Source organism: Hyposmocoma kahamanoa, unplaced genomic scaffold (assembly GCF_003589595.1).
Source record: "Hyposmocoma kahamanoa isolate Upper Pololo Valley unplaced genomic scaffold, ASM358959v1 192, whole genome shotgun sequence".
NCBI classification, from domain to species: Eukaryota; Metazoa; Arthropoda; class Insecta; order Lepidoptera; family Cosmopterigidae; genus Hyposmocoma; species Hyposmocoma kahamanoa.
Genome location: NW_020653719.1, coordinates 9726233 through 9747724, shown reverse-complemented (window position 1 = coordinate 9747724; position 21492 = coordinate 9726233). Strand labels below are relative to the sequence as shown.

Sequence of the window (21492 nt, the reverse complement as noted above, 5' to 3'; positions counted from 1 at the left end):
ATAGAATCACGTTCTTAATTCCTTATTTACCGCCTTTATTAATACACAATGTAATGTTATAATTACATAGTCATGTGTCGATACATGATATGAAAAATGTGCCTTAAACCGTATGCTAGAAGAGTGGGTACTGATGGGCGGGTGATGCAGGGCGGCGTGAGCATCGGCGCGGGCGCCGGTGCGGCGTCGGCGCTGCACTCGGTGCTGTCGCGCGTGGTGTGCGCGCGGGGCGCGGCCGGCGCGCACGCGGCGCTGCGGATGGTGTGCGCCGTGTGGCGCAGCGGCGCCGGCGAGGCAGCCGAGGCGGGCGCCGCCTACGATCTGCAGGCCACGCTGCTGCGCGTGGCGCATCCCATGCTGCAAGTGCTCAGCGGCCGCTACACGCACCACGCGGTCTCCCTCTTAGATACTGTCGGTGAGTCGACGCGACGACACGCCGCGCGCTGTGTCGGTGGCTGGTCCTATGTAGCAGACTGTGAAGCGGCCGCTTTTGCTTCCGCAGCGTACCTCTCGGCGTCCTGGATACGCGAAGGCACCGGGGCCCGTTCCGACAACGGCTCCGAAGCGCGCCTCTCCGGCCTCCTCGCCGACGTCCTGTCCGGTGGCGGCGGAGGGGCCAGTCGGCGCGCTCCGCTGCGGCGATCGGTCTTGGTGCAGCTGTTGCACTACTGCAGGAAGCTGCTCGCTGTGCCGATCGGACACCAGAATAATCCTACTCAAGTGTGTTAAAAAACATCAAACAATTTTTTTTACTCGTGTTTGAGTATCAAATACTAGGATGACCTTGACGTAATATGTTTAAATAACTTTTTAAAGCACGCACTCGGGCGCGGGTGCCTTCGACACACACGTACGACAACCACAAAGTACACACAAAGTCACAAGATAAATAATTGTAGGCCACACATATAATTCCTTCCGCGAATCGAATCCTGGAACCCTGCGTGGCAGACCACCAGTATTTCAGTATTTTAAGTTCTTCACAAATTATTACATGTCAGGTACTTTTTTCCAGTTTTTTGGTTAATTTTTTATTTAACTTGAGTTTCCATCTTGCCAGTCGGCTTCAAGCCCGAACGTACCGTCGGCAAGTGAGCAATCGCAAACGGACGAGAGCAAGGCGCAAAGCTCGCAGCAACCGGAATCGACTAACGTCGAAGATGAAAGGAAGCAGCAGGCCGCAAAAACACCTTGCGTTGCCGATCTTAGTAAGTAGAAAAACAAGAGCTCTGGAAAATTAGTATTATCTAGTGTCGTGATGAGAATGAACATTGTAATCTTTGCTCCTCATATAAATTTCGACATTTATCTTTTTCACACCACGCGTAGTATTTTTCGTGTTGTGATTTACGTCAAAACGACGCTAACAAAAAGAAAATGGAAGCGCAATGTGAGAAGCATTACAAATAAATGCAACATTGTAATTTATAGTACATGAGTGAATGTTTGGTTATATATTTTTCTTTTTATTCACAGTCCTTCAAGCTCCAATAATAATGCACAGGTTCTACAGGACATTGTCTTTGTGCGACCCATTGAACCTCCTGTTTTTGACATCGAGTAAGTCTATTCTTCTATTCCTGTCAGTTGTTCTAGAATGTCAATAGTATAATAGTTAACTCTATATAACCTTCAGTAAAAATCAGTTAAATTAAAAATAAAATCGAATCAAGTTTGTGCCCTGCTATAAGAAATATATAAATTTTGTGGCTTGGTACAAGAAGTACCTATGACCCTATTATTTTTCACAATTCTTTCCCACGTGTTATATGTTAGTGTAATTTCATAAATATTTTCGAAGCTATCTATTTTAGCACTGTGATGATATATGATCGGCTGCGATTATTTTTAGAGGGGGGCGAGAGAGATATGTTTAATAATCGATTCTTTTTCCAGGTTTGAATTCAGAGCCGACATCTGAATTATCCTGTATGAAGGAGGAAGTATTCTTTTTGGTATCGCAAATGGCCAACGTGGCGTCATCGCCTGCACTTATGGTTCCAAGTCTTATGGAATTCCTACGTAAGTATCTTGTTAAAAGACATGTTAACAATTCGTTTTTCTTCTCATGAATACGACGACATTAAATTTACATCGTGATCAAAGAGACTCACACTGAAATCTCAATATGCATTGGGGCATTATTGTAGACTATGAATAATATGATACATGTGTCTAACCTAGACCGTACTGAAAATGAAGGACTCTACTATATTCGAGAATTTATCAATTTTCGATATTGATTTATCTATTTTATTTGCAGGAAGGGAAGAAATAGTGAATCTGTCACATGCGATGCAGCAATTGATCAGCAAACTATTAGACAAGCCAGAGGCGTTGTCCGCATTCATCGAGGCCGGCGGCTTAGAACTTGCAGTTGAGAAACTCACCAACTGCCACCAGGTTCCCTATCTTTTTTGTCTCGTATCCGGGACTAAATTACAACTCTAGAAAACACGGGACTCACTTCGGATGTCGCTTGTGCACTAAGTCCGATTCTAATCCGAGAAAATACAAGTATGCTTCTACACCTGGAGATAAAATTTATCGTTAAGTTCTCGGGAACTGATAAGAATCGGACGTTGTGGACAAATGCTCTTATAAGTTTAACCATGGACCAATAATTCAGTGGACTGCTAATCTCCGTTGCAGATCGTAACTCTGAAGAATGTCAAAATTCCTTATATCTAGATGGCGTTAATTTAATAGCCTGGAAGTGGTACTATCTATGTACTTGGTCGTGCTTCTCAATTAATTCTTAAATATGAAATATAAAAAGTCGGTCATTCTTTTTATCAGAAAAACTTAACAAATATTTCAACCCCTCTTACGTAAAGTATCGTATGTCGAAATTCCAAGTTTACAGGGGAGCCTTGAATTGACTGAAATGAGCGTAACACGTGACTTTAGCATTTCTCAGTTTTATTCGACAAAGTTTTATTTTAGAATACTCACATAGAGTATTATAAAATCCTAGATGTCGGTTAGATGATCCATGATGTATTAGATGATCACTCTATGTGAGTAACAAGCCTCTTCTTCTTTTCTCCGAATTTTGAATTTGTTACTTGTGCCTTTCTTTCTACTGAGGGCAGTACAGACCTTGCACGTCGTTAGACAGGAAGATCTTATACCATTTCAGAAGAGTCATAGCTTACTTGACATGTAATATTGCAGGCTGGCCCAAGCTGCAGTCACGGGCTGATCTCTTCCTTGATGAATTACCTAAAGCTGCCACCGCAGCTAATAAATCTGTCCACCTCAGCCAACAGCAAGAAGAGTCAGCCACCTGTAATTGAGACTGCCAGCGGGCTTGTGAACATTGCGCCTCTTTGTGAGTACTGTGCATTTTAGTACCTCGTTTACATAATGCGGTGTTTCTTTCAATATTATATTTAGTTTTTTTTAGTTTTTATTAGTATTTAGTTTTTTTTAGTTCCAAATAAAGTACGATACAATGGTAACGTTCTTTCTGTCGCTGTCAAGTTAAATTTTACAGATGTTAACGTATTGTACGTATTGCCACCCATTCGATCCTTCGTACGTAAAGAATCGTAAGCCTAAATCGGCTTAGTTGGCATAGCGTCTGGCACGATTTGCTAGAAGACGTTAGTTCGAATCCAGCCGGATTGAAGGATTTTTTTCTAAATGTTCAACCTTCCTATTAATAATTATTATCATTACCATTACGTATACGGCTACGACTATGACCTTAAAAACTATTTGTTGACGTGACGCAGGCACGGTGTCGTGTGGCAACCCCACCGCCCAAGCGGCCGACGTGCTGCTGGATGGCGGCGGGGGCAGCATGACGCCGAGCGGCGCCTGCGCCGCGCGCAGGGTGCGCGCCGCCGCCTGGTCGTATCACTTCTTCAGCGCCGACGACGCCTCGCTGGCGCTCACGCTCACGCTGCCCTACGCCGTGCAGTTGCACGAGGTGCAGCTGCAGCCGCACCTCACTAGTCTAGCCAGTAAGTGTCACTCATATTACTTGCCACACGCAATGCAAGATTTAAGCATATTAATTACAGTATCGCGTAGAAACTCCCCGCTGCTTCGTGCCGTCACAATGCTCAACGAACCAATTTCATTTATGAGACCACAGAACTCGAGGCATCGGCACGGACTGCTTGCATATCGTCTAGGGAATGGAGTGTTTTATAATGTATTTTTTTCTTGTAAATTGGTATCGTGTAAATATATTCACAATAAATTAATTATTTTCTATTCCCACACACAATGTAAAGCGTAAAAGGACATGGGGGAGAGTGATAACGGAAATAATTAATAATAATTTTTGTTTCTTCCGGGTAATACTATACATATCTATATTCTATACCTATTTTACGGTATAATCAATTGTAACTTTATAATTATTTATTTTAGCGTGTCCCGGCGCCGTAGCAGTAGAAGCAGGTTGCGGTGGTACACTCGCTCCGCTAGGTCCTCCTCAGAACACTGCGGGCATGACCTTCATCCGCCTAGCCGTCTCCAGACCCATTGTGTGCACCACTGTGCAGATTCGCCTCTACAAACCACGGGACAGCTCCAACATGGGGCTTTTGCAGTTGAGGCTCCTGGCACAACCGGCATTCAACAACCAGCTCCACAACTCCTCTGCGTAAGATTTTTGTGTTGCATTTGTAAGCAAGTATTGTCGTAGTAGGGGTTTTGCAGTTCAAGCATAATAAACATCACCGTTTGGCAACATTCAATCTATATATTAATAATTGAGATTAAATTATAGTTACTACAAATACTACGATCATGATGTGACAATTAGACGTAACATTCGACGTACACATATGATAGATTGTAATCGGGGTAGGCAGAGACGCTTCATCACGCGTGCAAATCTTATAAATGCTTCACAACGGCAACCTGTTCTTTCTGCGCCCGCGCCCGTCGGTCCTCGAAGGCGTGCGAGTCCGACGGGCCGGGCACCATAAAGGAACGAGCAATTATGTAGCAGCAACATGTGGACGTCTGTGGTGGCGGCGTGCACGCGGTCGCGGCTGCCGGCGGCCCGCTGGGGCGCCGTGACGGGCGCGGGCGCCGTGAGCGCGCTGTGCGCCGCGGTGGTGGGCGGCGGGAACAGCGCCGCCTACGCGTCGCAGGCGCTGCTGGCCGCCGCGCGCGCCTGCCCCAGGCTGCGCGCGCCGCTGCTCACCACGCTGCTGCACATGGACTCGCAGGCGCACGCGCACGGTTAGTCCACCATCTCTCTACTTAACCTTTTGGTTGTACGGGAAGGGCACTATTGCCTGTGCAAGCAAGACTTCACGATGCTGAAAAGTGCCTTGGGTGAGCGACTCCGGGTGCACGTACATCGCCCTCCCTGTTGTAGATAGGTACCGGAACCTTTTTAGTTGTGCATTGCACAACTAGCACGTGACACGATCGCACGATCAGTGGATCGTATTTATTTAGGGTACAAACAGCTTATAAAGTACACATAATAGATATTAAAGTAATAGTAGCAGATTTACGAAGCACAAATTCGTTATCGCGTAGCAGCACATCCATAAGTAGGTCATACTCACATCATTGACATACATACCTAAAGATGTAATATAATAATAATAATAATATTAAACTCATTTATTTGTCTTGAAAACATAATACATTTTATAATAAAATCAGAGACAGTGTTAATTAACAAGACAAAACGGTTTATGACCCAGCGGTCGCGGGCAACCCACGGCCTCTGTTATTCTGTCATAACCTTTTTGAAGTATTGTAATTAAATATTTATTAATACTTATAAAACCGACAGGAATCCATAAAAATACATCTATCACATTATGTAAACAAAAAATTGACAATAAACAACATTTGTTAACTAGTATTAAAAAAAATCTATGAACCGTGACGAGAACATGTCAATGAATTTATTTATATTGTTATTTGCCAACAGCGTTTACAGTATCGAACACCGGCCGAACCAACGCCAGCATGAGCTCCGTCTGCGAGCTGGTACGTCAGCTGTGCCGCTGGTGCTGCGACGGATCGGTGGCGGCTTACCTGCAGTGGCTGACGGCCGCCGCGGAGCTGTGGTTGCGTGAGAGAAAGCCCGTGTCCGCTGCGCTCACACACACATTGGCCGCGGTGAGTATAGTCACATTGTTTACTGTCCAACTAAAGAAGCACGTCCGAATGCTCGCTTTATTTAATGATTGATTTTCTATTGTAACTGTAGATGTTATACATGACATGATGTATGTGTTAAATATTTTTGTTTATAATACTTATGAGTCGGTGTTTGTATTGTCCATTTATATCTATTAAGTTTATTATTTTTCGCCCTCTTTCTCTCTTGCGCAGTGTTGCCCGCTTATGACCTTTGTTCTCACTGCTTTGGGTTGGCTGGAAGAGATCTCTTTTAGAGATAAGTTCCACCTTTGCTCACCTTTTCTATAATTCATTTTTCTGTTGTATTCTTTTTGTTGCAATAATGAATATTGGTCCATTTAGAATATTTCTCTTCCTAAATGTTACTTCGCGTAGCTTGCCTACTTATGCTTAGACTTGGAAAAAGTGGAATAACCGTAAACGTATAATGTGTCGCTGCTATAAATATAGTAATAAACTAAATAAGATGTACATTTTATAGGTTTTATGGACTTTGAAAGAAGAGCGAATACTGGAGAATCTTGAAGACTTAGTAACCGACGATCTGTTTGAGCTCGTTTATACGTGGGTGAAAGATGTTCCTGAATCTAGTCTCCTCAAGAAGTCACTTGATGCCGGTAAGATATTTATTAATTTAACGTCTTCCCGTCAAAGTCACCAGGAGGTCTTAAACTTCATGCAAAAGACATGAAGAGTACGTGATATTTTTTGGGTATCTATAAATTATGCACAATGAGCCTATCAATCAAATTATTCTTGTGCTACGGAGGATCGCATTTTATGCCTATAAATCGCACAGTGAGAATAAAAACTATTTTTTTCTAATAACGTCATCTTAGATTTGAGAAAGCGAACTTTATAATGAAAAAAAAAAACTCGTGACGTTATGCTGAATAATAAAATAAAAAGGGCACTTGAGACAGCGCGATACCGACATTTTTTTGGTAGTAACAGAGATCGCTGAGTTGTGAAAGAATTTACTAATAATTCCGTGAAGGATCGCGTCACTTTTTGGATAGTCGTTTGGCACATGTTTTGCATTAAGTCTAATATAGTACAGTACCAGTTGAACCAGATCTACGCTGGTTAGTGGATAAGTTATAGAATATTTTGACCCCTCCTACGTAAAGTATCGTATGTCGAAATTGCCAAGTTTACAGGGGAGCCTTTTAAAGTTCAGAATTCACTGAAATAAGCATAACACTGACTTTAGCATTTCTCAGTTTTATTCGGCAAAACTCGTTACTCACTTAGGGTCTTGTAAAATCCTAGATATCGGTTAGATGATCTATTAGATGATCACTCTATGTCAGTAATGAGGTTTTGCCAAATAATACGGAGAACTTTAAAACGCTCCCCTGTAAACTTGGCAATTTCGACATACGATACTTTACGTAGGAGGGGTCGATTTATACTTTTATTTTCAAGGTTTAAAATTAAATTTCATAGCATAATTTTGTTTTTATGAATGCTTTATGACGATATTGAATAATAAGACATGTTAATTTACATGAAACGATTGTGAGGAATACTGACACTAAATGAAATTCTCAAATGTGTCTTTGTTTTATTGTGGTAGATGAAAATTTGTATAGTACTTCTAAAACTATGTAGGTTCCCTTTTATTTTAGCTGAAAAAATCTTCGTTCTAAGAAAATGCAGTTCTAACAATTTTCAGAACTCTAATTGCTCATTACTCCAAATAAAAAAAAAATGCATTGTGTCACTGTCATTCTCAGTGTGCGAAATGTTTTCGAAGTAATCAATAATAGTTTTTTCCCAAACTCATTTGAAAGCATTATTTTGAAAAATCGAAACCGCGACTCGCTGCTTCGCAAGTATTATTTTGAAAAAAGTTGCGACGACGGGCTGTTTCGGAAATATTGTTTTCAAATCCATTATTGTTACGCCGTAATCGCTCTCTACCATTGGCGCGCGCACGTACGATCCTTAAATGGCTGACCAAGAAAATAACTTCCGTTATAGGCAGAAAAATCAAAAAGAAATAAGTGTATGTTGCTTTGCGCCCTTTAACTTATTTAAGTGCCTAGTTTATACCATATTTATTATTATTTCGTCGTACCCGCGATGGAAACTGCATTTGCTGGGCTTGTATCTTAGATGACATCTCCTGTAGCGCGGTCGTCAAACTAATACCCCAATAATTTTCTTTTTATTAATGTCATTGTCGAAATGAATACAACTTTTATTTTGTTACAGTATTATGTTCTATGTGCTATATTCGACCTGAGCTATTCAGAATGCTGCTGGAACAGATGGATATACCTATGGAACACGATGAAAGGTATGACGTGAGAAGTGTAATATTATTTACTAAAATTTGACTAACCGTACAGTTGATTAAACTGACGCCCATATACTCTACATTAAAGACTATATTAAAAATAATCTTATGCAAAAGATGTGTTATTGCTTTATTTGCCATGCTACCGGAAAGTTTTGTGAAAATATTGAAAGTTCTGAAAAATCTTGCTGACGACGTAATACTACTCTAACAACTTAATTTATATTTTACCGAAAACTATTGTTATAGAAACCGGCAAACATCTGGAACAAAAAGTGGCGTAGTGGGCAAAGTCACGTACTGTACGTGTGCCGACTTTTCCTCACTACGCCACTTTTCATGCAAAATTATTATCCTATTTTTATTTTCTCTTGTCTTCCTGGGAATATGTAAAAAATACAGTGCACATGACTGTAACCGGGATGTAAGCGGGAGGTATACGCAGGGCGGAAGGCAAGAATCCACTGATCTACCAATCGCGCTCTTGGTAAGATCGTAGCTACCCATCTCACGACCAAAGGGACCTAAAATGTATTTCTGCGCATTCGGGGTCATTGTTCAATATTTTTGCTGGTATCTGTAGTTATTTTTATCGTAAATGAAATATAAACTTAAAAGAGACTTTATATTTGTTATTTATTTTATCTCTATGCGAGAACAGCAATATCTCGCGCTTTATGTCGCTCTCGCGTAAGGCGCGTCCTGTCGTACCAGCCCTACAGGGCTGCCTGGCTTGTTCCCTACTCTTAGGTATAAAGCTTCAAAACGTGAACGAATTCTATTCTTAAATGTAACTTGTGTACTGCACCTGGAATAAATTTCAGCTCGATATTTCAATTATTCTGCGTTTTATTGGAAAACAAAATTATTATGTCCTTATTATACAATCCTATGTATTATTCGGAATTGAATGTGATTTGAACAAGTTCTTGATTGGTTGTTAAATATGATTAATTTCGGTTTATTCTGTGGTTATTTTTCAGTAACTCATTTTAACGCAACTTACTTAATGTAACAGTTAGCCTTAGTTCGGTGTAATTTCGTTTGTTTTTCAGAACCTTAATTATTTTCTCACGTTAAATACCGATTCTGCTGGCCTTATCATAAACAACGTAATCGACATTTTTAGCGAAATTGATTTATTAACATAAACATAAGCTGTTTTTACCCGACGGTGTCAGAAAGAGGGACGAAAAGTATAAAACATAATACGTGTTTTATCCGGCCCACACTCCTAATAATATCCAAGTTATATTTATATTATAATATACTCCCGGACACATAATTCTAGCCACCTTGCATTTTCAATATTAAATGCCTTTAGCTCAAACAATGCTTGATTGGTCAAGACTGTAATGCAACTTTGAAACTGGTATACTAAACATCATTTCCTTAAGTCCTTATCGAATATTTGGATTTAAAAAACCGAAGATAACTTTTTCTTCGACGATAACTATATTTTTATATTCTAGCCCTTTAAGGATAAAGATGCAAGGTGGTTCGAATTATTATTCTATATACATATTCTCTGTAGTTAAGTGAAAAATAACGTAATTAAAGTAAGTCACTTAAGTAGATAGGTACTGCACAAAACACATTCCACGCGTAGTGCATTCTACATTGCTCAAACAAAGCTCTATAGATTAAAGAGCCTGTTTATCTTTTTTCAGTTATTTTTTATGCAGTCCGGTTTTTTATATAACCTTCCTTTTTTTTCCAGCTGAATATTTTTATATTCGGATTGTTTTATATAATTTTTGTACATACATCTTGTTTAGTTTCAGTTTTCTTAAGCAAAATCAGTGTAATTAATATTATTCGAAAGAAAAAAAAAAAAAGATTTTTTAATGAGCCAATATGTCTAAAGTCACCTCACCAAAGTGCAGTGCGTTAGTTATGACATGGAGGGCAGTATTTATTTTCATGCTCTGTTTTCGTATCTCTTAAATTAGATTATTTATTATAGTGATGGCTATATTTTATTTATTTTTTTTTTCAGCATGGAAGGCCTGACAGACGACACAAAAGTGCACGGGTCCCCCACATCGTCGCAACGTGCAGATGCGCCCGAGTGTTCAAATTTCACAAGCGTTGCGTGGCGGTTGTGCGGTTGGCAGCTGCAGACTTTGGCCGCAGCTGCGATGTCGCCTGCTGCCACACTCGCTTTGTTGCATTCAAGGTTGCCGTCTGCAGTCGTACAGGCTATTGCAGGTAATAATAGTTATTTTTTCAAAAGGGTGCTATTATTAATCTAGGTAGAGTACAGATGATATTATATAACATGACTGGTCATATTGTAACACTGTTATATATATATATATATATATATATAAAATTATATATATATATAAAAAATACACACATCACGGTGACGTGACCAGTGACCATAGAAGATACAAGGGAACTGTCTTAGAAACCATTAAGTATATATCTGTGAAAACAGTATCATACTCATCATATATCATCATACTTACTGAGTTTTAATACCAAAAAATTAATTCTGCTATAGCTGCTGTATACATACATATGTATATGTTATTAGATATATATATTAGCTGAAAGATACAATGACAAAATGTCTTTCAACAGACTTCAGCGAAGCGAAACTGAACCTGATAAAGCAACAGCTCGGCTCACAAGAAGATATGCGGATGTCAGACACTGACAAGGAGTCTGATGGAGCTAAGACTGGTAAGTTCTGTTTATTATACCAAGGTAAAGATATCACAAGAAAAATGAGATTGAGAATACGTTAAATATTTATATCAAATGATGATTATGAGAGGGCAGAGTATAACATTATGATTCAAAATTGTTATTAATAATTATATAAAAGTATTACATATACAAGAAGAATCAAGATTGCAGTGTTGTCGCGCCTCTTCCAAAGTGGTAACACTCACTTGCATTACAAAACTGTGACCAGAAGTATCGTGGTTGCCTGTACAGATCTGCCGTCGATGAAGAGCATGTGCCAGCTGGTGGAATGGGCGCGGCTGCTGTGCATGGAGCGGCGGTTGAAGGATTGGCTCGGTGGCACCGGCGCAGGCTTCTGGCGCCCGCTGCTCACGTTGCTTTGTTACCCAAGGCATCCCGAAAGGTATACACTAATGAACTTGTTTGATAGCAAATAGTACACACCGTCCTATATCTCCCTAACGAATTTGAGGGAATATTCTCCAAACAAAGTAATAGTACTTTCCGTCATAAAAGATCGCGGTGTGGTAGCAGTATCGTAGCCTAATGTAGCATGGAAAAATCCCTGAAGAGTAATTTGTTTCAGCACATGGCAAGAAGGCGCTCAATACGCGCAGCTAGAAGAGAACACGATCCGTCTATTCGCCGAGTTGACTGTGTGCCATCCCGCCAACCAGAAGCAGTTCGCGTCCACGTTACACAGTATACTCGAGTCGCTGCATTGTACTGGTAAATTCTATTTAGCTAGTATCGCACACATTTTGCGTTTTAGTGTGAATAAGTGATGAGTGGTGATAGTAGTTACATATATAGTGTTATTTTTTGAAATGGGACAGCATGGTAATTGTTATTCATTTTGTATGAAAAATCATATTATGAAAGTTGATCAACTTCTGCTGTCCCAATTTTTTCTTTCGATACAATGATGTCATCCTTATAAGAAACTGAGTCTATTACCACCAAAACAAAATTAGTCACTTATTCATTTTGTATGAAAAAAATTATGAAATTCTTCTACCAACTGCTGCTGTCCCGCTATTTTTCGTCCCATACAATGAAATGATCCCTTTCCAAAAGAGTCGATCAGCACTAAAAAAATGTTAATTTTATTCATTTTTATGGCCAACTCACGCTTGACCTAGAAATTGACTATGCTAAAATTGTTTAAAAAAAAGACTAAATGGTTCCTAAGACAGTTACCTTGTATCTTCTATGGTTTCGGATTTCCCCATACTGTGCCATTTAAAAGAAAACACTCTGCATATGTATAGTCGTCATTTGTTGGCGGCTGTCCAGGACGGTCAGACAAGTTAGTAGAAGTTATCGTCTTACGAAAGAAAGTGACTCACGATTTTGACGAAATTTATTTAATTTTATTTGCATCATAATATAAAACGTGGAATCCTGAATCACACTCCACATTTAAAGTCAGTGACGGCGTGGCTTTAATTGCGTACAGTATATGGTATATAGCTCAACAATTTAGCTTCAGCGAGTATAGGTCCGTTCCTCCATTATGCATACCAAGTAACGGCGAAAGTTAGAGAACTGTGCATATAATTGTATTTCCCATAAAAATGTTTAGTAGAGCTCCTTGCGAAAGAGTGCGGACAGGAAATACTTCCACCTTACGTATTTCTACCGCCAAGCACGGAACGGAACGCAGTGTAAGCATTTCTGCGTTCCGGTTTTGAAGAGTAAAGGCGATTACACTCGGGACTTGTCAACTTATGTCTGACGGTCGTATTCCAGAACTGTACTCAATGCTCAAGTCAGGACTTGAGCGGACTTGAGTATGATTTCAAGCACTGGAAATACGACTTGAGTATGATTTTCAGTGCTCACTGCAATACTCAAGTCCTGACTTGAGTATTGAGTAGAGTTCTGGATTACGATCCTGAGAGTGGCAGGAACATTGGCAGTGCCCCTCAGATCTTTGCGATTTTAAGCTCTGAGTGTAACTCTTAACTAATATGCACGTGTCGCTAATCACCAGGCGCTTTGCTATTTGCTAAGATTTATTGAAATCGGTTGCCGTTTAGTGCGCGAAACCGGGTTCGTCCCCTAGTTTGCCACTCTTAGAGGTAGAATATTGTCTTCTTATAATTTAAATGGGACCACTACTGAGTTACTACTCTTTCCAACAAAAAAAAATCATCAAAATCGGATCACAAATCGAGTTATCGCGTAACATACATAAAAAATTATACCAACGAATTGAGAAACTAATTTTTTTCAAGTCGGTTAAAAAGTTACATCTCAACGTGTTAAATGTGACTATATTACAGGTACGTAAAGAGTGATAGGTCTATGAGATGGCTTACGTTTACACTTACATCTCGCAGGTCCAGAAGGCATCTCCGGCTTCACGCGAGCACTGATACTGCGTCTGGTGCTGTCCCCCGAGCGAGTGACCGTGGCGCTTCGCTGGGCGGGCGCGTCGGTGGCGTGCCAGGTGATGGCGCCCAGGCACCCCGCCGCCAACTGCCACGCGCTGCTCACGCTGCCTATGCACACCACTGTGAGGTCGCTGCTCTGCGATCACCGACCACCGCGTATGTACTCAACCATACTTTTTTAACACACTTTTTATATTTAGCACTACTTGTATCGGTATTTATTATTCCCTCGATGTACTACACGTACGTGTTTACAATAAATTTAGTGTTCGTCACGCATTCAGCGGAGCTGGTTGTTTTAATTAGCTCCGTTTATCACTTCACTGTCATTTTATCACTATTACGATCAACTATCGTACAAAATTGTCATTCTTATCATTTGTTTTTTTTTTGTTGGTTTTACGGGCCGGACAATGAAAAAATATATTATTATTTGTAGTGTGATTTTTTTTACTGGGACAGTATGAGGTAATCCAAAGTCGTAGGAGATACAGAGATACTTTCTTAGGAGTCGTCAGGTCCTTTTTTGTGAAAACAAATTTGTTTTAGTATTTTTTTTTTGGATCAACCGTGAGTTATCCATAAAAATGAATAATATTGACAATTTTTTTTAATGCCTATATTGCCTATGTCTATCTATGCTTATATCTCAGTTCTTGTAAGTATCATTTCATTGTATCGGAAGAAAAAATTAAGACTGCAGAAGTTGATCAAGTTTAATCAAATATTGAAATGACAAGAAAGTGGGTCGATTTTAATGCTAAAAAAAATATTATTCATTTTTGTGGACAACTTACGCTTGAACAAAAAAATATACCATGCTTAATTTGTTTTCACAAAAATCGACCTAATGGTTCCTAAGACATTTTCCCTGTATCTCCCATGGATTCGGATTTCCCCATATTGTCCCAGTTAAAAAATTCACACTGTTGCATTATAATATATAAAAAGAAAACATTTTTTTGGTGCTAAGAGCCGTGAAGTCTGCTAGAAGTTTGGTCCATAATTCAAAGGTAATGAACAAAGCGACAAATGATATTATTTCACATAATCTCATCATAAGGTAGGTTTAATATCTCTGATAAAATTACCTTTAAATTACAAGAAATTATCTAAAAAAAATCTTACAAATGCGATTAATAAAAAAAATATTTTACATTCTACAGTTCCAATCATAGAAGACACAACAAAAGTGTGCGTAACCAACACACCCAGCTCTGGGAACCCTTCGGTCCTCCGCAGCGCTTCAGACACAGCTATAATGACAGTTGCTGAGGCTTGGGAGCTGAGTTTGGCCGCCGCCAGTGCCTCCAAGGACAAGCGAGTGAAGGACGTCAAAAACACCTCGTTGAAACAACAGAATAATAAAAAGAGACAGACAAAACCTAATAACGATTCTTCCATGATGTCTGTCAGTGATGGTGAGAGTTAAATCACACTCCATTATGTGGTCATTGGCATTAGTGACCATATAAATAGAAACTGATGCCAAAAAACTTGACCGTTGCGGTTTAAGACTATAACATTGAAGGCCAACTACTGTTCGGGGCAGTGGTGATTTTTTATTGCGAATTGTGGAAACACAAATATTTACAACCTTTTTCTTTTTGCCCAATATAGTTGAAATTGTCTATGTAAAATGTTAATATTATGAAATGCTTACGTCAAAAGTGTTAGGTTACATCGACTATCGACCATTGTTGCAACATAAAGGGCAGAAGAGTTAAAATCGTACATTAGACATTTTTTCTATGTTCATGACAGATCTCATAGAAACAACGATCCGCGTGCAAGTGCCGGGGCTGGAAGGGTTCATCCAGCCTACCACTACACTGGCGCAGCTTACGGCCGCCGTACCGCACGTGTTCGGACCCCACCTCACCATGACGCTGCATCTCAATACGAATGGAGGTACTTTAACTTTGTTTTAGTTTCATTTTGCAATCTAAAGCTATATGATCATGAAAGGCGTGAGAAGAGCGGTGGCTTTGACAAATTGCTGGCGCCCATTATTGCGAGAGTTTTATACTGACGTTTGTTCAGGTCCCTCGTGGGAAGGCGCGGCGTCGACGTCGAGTAACAACGACGGGGCGAGGTCGGGGTTGATCCTGCGGCATTTCGGCGCATGCGGCGGGCTGGCGCTGGTGGCTGCACGCCTGCCGCGCCCCGCCGCGCCGCCCGCGCCGCCGCCTGCGCCGCGGCAGCATCACCACGACCTGGATTGGGTGAAACTCGACGATCCGTACGAGGTAAACCACGAAATTTACTTTCGAACCAACCATTCGTTCTAATTACAATTTGCGGATATTTTTTTCTATAGCTTTTCACCCGATCGAATTAATAGTCGGAATAGGGTGTTTCAAAGTGGACAAAATCATCAAATATTAATTAATTACTTTTTCGAGTTCCGGTTTTCCGGAAATAGTTTCAGATAAAACTATTTATTTAGAAAACTGACGGTGAATTTTAAATTAATTCGTAAAAGTGGCACCATGTAAAGTAAAATTTGTTTGTGAGTTACAAGAAAAAGCTTGTTTTAACTAATGCAGATATTGTAGATTGTTTATATTCATGGAATGCAAACCACCCCTTCCCAACTTCATCTCAGGTGCGACTTGTGGCGCCTGTATTTATCTATTAATTTTTAATACCCTATTCCGACATTGATGATAGCAAACAAGTGAAAAAAAAATCAATTGGACGAGTAGTCACAGGAATAGTTGTACAATTGACGAAATCAGATTTTTATTATTTGGGGTTTATTTCACATCAACTTATACTTTCAGGAGGTAGTAGAGCTTGGCGTGAGTTCGGCCAATAACATAGAAGAAAGTGGCTGCACTGGTGTTCCGGCTCACGCTCTCGTGGCGCTGGAACTGCTGCTCAAGCTGCCCGGCTACGCCGACGCGCTGCTGGACGAGGGCGCCAGGGCTGTGCACTTGTTGCGGCTACTGCTAGGGGTCACGCATGACGAGGATGGCCGTGAGTACTTTTATTACATCACCCTCATTTCGACCCCTCGTACGTAAAGTATCGTAAGTCGAAATTGCTAAGTATACAAGGGAGCATTTTAAAGTTTTGAATTCTCTGAAATGAGCATAACACGTTGCTTTAAATTTCTCAGTTATATTCGGCATAGCTCGTTACTCACATAGAGTATTATAAAATCCTAGATATCGGCTAGACGAACAACCACAATTGATTTTATAATTTTATCCTATTAACGCAGATGTGGGTCAACAAGCGGGTAAACTAAAGTGAGACTGCGGGTCGGGTAACAGTATAAAATTATAAAATAAATTGTGGTTGTTCATCTAACTGATATCTGGGATTTTATAATGCTCGATGTCAGTAATGAGCTTTGCCGAATAAAACTAAAAATGCTAAAGTCACGTGTTATGCTCATTTCAGAGAATTCAAAACTTTAAAACACTCCCTTGTAAACTTGGCAATTTCGACATATGATACTTTACGTAGGAGGGGTCGAATTCTATTTCCCTTAATTGCCTCCGTGGCCGGTTACATTGCTGTTTTGCCACGCAGAAGCCCTGAGACGAAATATTTGTACGGCCTAAATTTATGTGTCTCGTGAGTTTGAGTCTAATTTGTGGTTGGACATGTGTGTGTCCATAGCACCCGCTGCACAAAGTTTACCTAGTACGGGGCTATGAGTGTGTGCGTTATTTGTTTATTCCTTGTTATGTTCTGTACGAATTGATTTATTTGTTTTCAAATAAAATCTAGTAAGAGGCTCTGTTGATATTGAACATACTGGAAAATAAAAACATAACGCAAATAATTATTAAAATAATGGGTGTGACTTGTATAGTATCACATCAACATTACAAAACTGACAAGCTCTAACTTTTTGAACAGGTAGCATAGTAGTGGGTGGCAGCGGCAACGGTGGTCGCGACGGTAACTGGTCGCTCGGCACGTTGCCGTTCCGCGTCGTCTCTTCTTTGCTCGAGGCCCAATCACCCTCTAGCGAGCCGGGAAGGGCACTACGTGAGTTGCTGCTGGCTCTGGGCGCTGTAAGACTCGTACTCGCTTGTCTTGCCATCTTCACGCATCACCGGCCTACATCCAACGATGTAAGTGTTACACTTTACCAAGAACGCAGTAATGCTCACATTACTGCTTGGCGGCAAAAATAAGTAAGGTGACAGTACTTCCCTGGACGAAGTCTTTCACAACGAAGTCAACTGCTACTAATGACATATGGCTAGATTTAAGGAAAAATATGTGTACTTTACCATGAGTGTGTGTCGCTTAAAGGTAGGCGTCCACAAATCCGCATCACACGCATCGCATTATACGGATTTTATATTTTATTCTTTGTATAGAAGTTCATACAACTGCGTCCACTGATCAGCATCGCACGGACTGCACGCGCCGGCCTGTCGGTAATGCCGACGCAGTTGCTCGGAGGGACAACTTTTCCGATGCGCGCCGACGACGTCATACTGATTGCTATTTGTTAAGAAGGGTAGTAAATTTAGTATGAGACATACGAAAATACTGGAAGAATTTTACGTCGTCGTTTACCAGATCAGGAATAGCGTATGATATTCTCCATGTTGCGATCTTCTTAAATATGTCATGTATGCAGATATCATGTCCTTTTTTTTCTCTTCTTTCTTGTGTCAACAACCAAGCCACCACCACAAATTGTTCTTCATCACTTTCCAAATACATTGTCTCGCATACACACTACCCTCACTACGAAAAGTGGCGTCGGCAATCCGACAGCTAGTAGTTGCGTCGGCAATCCGATTGCTGCGGATACAGTGGACGTACTGCCACAAACGGCGCCGTTTGATGCGATCCGTCCGATGCGTGTGTTGCGGATCTGTGGACGCCTATCTTCATTCTGGGTACTGGGAATTATGGAATAAAAAAAATGTATTTTTATGTAAAAAATGTATGTTAGTACAAAATATTTGTTGATCATCCAGAGAACAATTACGGTTTTACTGCTATTACAATTGACCGCGCAGAGTTCATGCACGAGTGTGACGATGTTTATTAAAATCTTTATCGCCGTGTTACATGTTAATGCCGTCGATTTTCAATATATTTTTTACATGAAATAAAAAGTACATTAGTTTTAAATTATGCCGCTATAAACAGCGGCATAATTTAAAACTAATGTAGTTTTTGTACGCAAACATCGGTCTGATTATGGGCCATAATCTTTAGTATTACATTTTGTGTTTAGACATAGGTGTTTTTGCAAACACTCAATTTACACCTCGATCTATATTTGGAATGCAAAAGAATCCAATTGCACTAAAAGCGGAGAAAAACCTATCCCGAAATCATACGGTACGGGAACAGGCAGTCAAAATATAAAGCTTTGGCTTTAATTATTAATACAGAATAGTCAAGCTTCAAACGGGTCGTCAGCGGGAAAGTCGGAGGAGAAAAGTCAGCTGTATTGGGCGAAGGGCACCGGTTTTGGCACGGGCAGCACGCAGCAGTCGTGGAACGTGGAACAGGCGCTTGTCAGGCAACGCACCGAGGAGGAGCACGTGACTGTCCTACTTCAAGTAAGTCATAGAGGAGGAGGGGTTCAGAGAACACTTTGACTGCCCACTCTTCAGCCCTAACATGTTAACTTATACTATGTACTTTTAGGTAATTAAAAAAAAGTGAACGCACTATAAATTTACCATACGATTGTACCATAATATTAGGTCCTTACCTATGATATTGCCGATTGCAAATACTGGGAAGTTTGAAGTTCAATATCTTTCATTTTACTTAATGTTTCAAATTCAAGTTGTAGTTATAATTGTATAGCTATGATATTTCTTTAAAAAAATCAATTATTCATTTGTTTTTCTGTCGTTCAATTTTTTTTATTTATCTGTTTCTGTGACCATGGAAAAATTGCGTGTTTTTTTCGAATACAAGTACTGTCGTGACTCTAACACAGCACAGACTCTTTCCAACAAAAAAAGAATCGGAATAGGTTACCGGAGTTATCGCGTAATATACCTGCAAAAAAGATACAGTCGAATTGCGGTACCTCCTCCTTTTTTAAATCGGTTAAAAATGGACAAGCTGGTTGTCTTACAACCGAGACTTGTCAATTGCTGTAGTCGACTCCTCCACGGCAACGCTCACCCATATGCGGTGTGTGAGTGAGCCCCACATCGGACCTTCCAAAACTACAGGAATTCGACTGAAAACTCCGTCACCCACCATACTCACCAGACCTTGTTCCACAGATTTTTCTTTTTTTCGGAATTTGGATAACTTTTTACAGGGAAAAAACATCATATCCGATGGGGCGCAGAAAAATGCCTTTTTAAACGTTCATACGTTATTTATTTTTATAGTTTTTATAGTTATTAATTACATTATGACGATGACGATTCCCGTCTCCAGGATTTCTATAGCAGAGGCATCAATGAACTTCAATTAAAATGGCAAAATACTTGGATTAATTAAATCATTTTCAGTTAAAAAAAAAACAATTCTCTATATAAAACGATAATTTCATAGGTGAGGACCTAATATTTTAAAATAATTAACGGAATTGCCTCAACCATTTCATTCAAATAACAAGTACGAAAACTCTTCATTCTATAGAGTTTTTTTTACAAATAGGTATTTTAAAACTATTTTAAAAATATTTGTTAAAATTTTATTCTCCCGCAGTAAAACATTACCAAAAAATACCTCATTTTTCAGAGGCTTTGAACAATAGGTAGAAGAAGAAGCCTATGCGCGAACACAATATAATCCGACTAAAGTAGTACAGTCATTATCAATGGTCAGAAAAAGGTATTCCACATTGTATAGATACATGTGTAGATGTAGGGCGCGGAAATACCACATCTTGGGAGGGGCGGAGAGTGACCATCTTCGCTACTTTTTTATTGCTTTGGAAAAAGGTCCGTTATCTACCGCAATCTTTTACATGGCACCATTAGAATTACTTTAAAATCCACTTTCGATTTTCTAGGTCAGTAGTTTTGTCCTACGCTGCAGTAAAACTATTTCCGGAAACTCTAATTCGAAAAAGTAATTAATTAATATGTAGTTTTAACAACTCTTTGTCACACCTTATAGTACACTATATCTATCTATACATGTATGTATATATGTGGAACACCTTTTTCCGACCAATTGATCCATTATCTTCACGTAGCAATATTTTACGTACAGATTTTAATCAGCCGTATTAACAGACAACATTGCTTGTTGTCATGTAATGCGAGTACGATATTTCTGGTTTTCAAAACTGAATTTATTCTTGTTTCCTTTTAATTTTGTCTTTCGATGTTACATTTTTGTTAAATTTTTTGTTTGCGTGTTATCGTATTGTTTGTTAGGATTTTGTGCGTTAAATACGGCAATAGTCAATGCTCTTTATCATACATGTTGAACACCTCTGGATCTGTCATTTTTGACAGCTTTCGTTTATTTACTTTCTTTTTAATACCTAAAAGTATATAGAATAGTAAGATTTACGACCGTACTCGGCTTTCAACAATGGAACACTCTACTAATCGTCTAATCTAATTACTACTTAAGGAACTAAAGTACGACATGGTTAAGAGGGAGCATGCCAAAAAAAGTTTTGACGTTGACTCCGCCCAAATTTTTGAAACAAATATATGCCTGAAGTTCGCGTGACATACGCACGTTGAATTTTCAAGTTGAATGTTGCAACGTTGCATGTTGAATTTTGCGCATTAAAAGTACCAAATTCGTTTTAGCGGAATAACTCTAAAACTAAAGGGATTAAAAAAAATCCGTAGTGACATTTGTCAATCATGCATAAATATAATTAATTATCTAATTTTTGTCCTAATAACCTTGTAGCATTTCGAGGATAAATCGAAAAAATGTGAAAATTAGAGGTCATTTCGTGATTTTTATCTATCGAGGAAACTTTATTGTTTTATGTTTCTGATTAATGTCTATGCTTGAATATATCGTGTA

The 21492-nt window shown here is 39.7% G+C and overlaps 1 protein-coding gene across 1 annotated transcript in view; it reads left to right on the top strand.

The window, feature by feature from the left end:
- The window catches only part of LOC113226684 (baculoviral IAP repeat-containing protein 6), a 75864-nt gene that overhangs the window by 40607 nt on the left and 13765 nt on the right, over positions 1 to 21492 (top strand). Inside the window, exons 26-49 of the mRNA XM_026459406.1 lie at positions 151 to 415; positions 503 to 720; positions 1061 to 1208; positions 1477 to 1560; positions 1897 to 2022; positions 2264 to 2403; positions 3178 to 3334; positions 3741 to 3971; positions 4387 to 4621; positions 4970 to 5208; positions 5918 to 6108; positions 6614 to 6749; positions 8353 to 8437; positions 10437 to 10648; positions 11027 to 11128; positions 11387 to 11537; positions 11721 to 11863; positions 13480 to 13689; positions 14700 to 14954; positions 15298 to 15444; positions 15577 to 15782; positions 16320 to 16515; positions 17410 to 17627; positions 18915 to 19085. Of these exons, the coding sequence (XP_026315191.1) occupies positions 151 to 415; positions 503 to 720; positions 1061 to 1208; positions 1477 to 1560; positions 1897 to 2022; positions 2264 to 2403; positions 3178 to 3334; positions 3741 to 3971; positions 4387 to 4621; positions 4970 to 5208; positions 5918 to 6108; positions 6614 to 6749; positions 8353 to 8437; positions 10437 to 10648; positions 11027 to 11128; positions 11387 to 11537; positions 11721 to 11863; positions 13480 to 13689; positions 14700 to 14954; positions 15298 to 15444; positions 15577 to 15782; positions 16320 to 16515; positions 17410 to 17627; positions 18915 to 19085 (4266 nt within the window). The remainder of the gene's footprint in view (positions 1 to 150; positions 416 to 502; positions 721 to 1060; positions 1209 to 1476; positions 1561 to 1896; positions 2023 to 2263; positions 2404 to 3177; positions 3335 to 3740; positions 3972 to 4386; positions 4622 to 4969; positions 5209 to 5917; positions 6109 to 6613; positions 6750 to 8352; positions 8438 to 10436; positions 10649 to 11026; positions 11129 to 11386; positions 11538 to 11720; positions 11864 to 13479; positions 13690 to 14699; positions 14955 to 15297; positions 15445 to 15576; positions 15783 to 16319; positions 16516 to 17409; positions 17628 to 18914; positions 19086 to 21492) is intronic.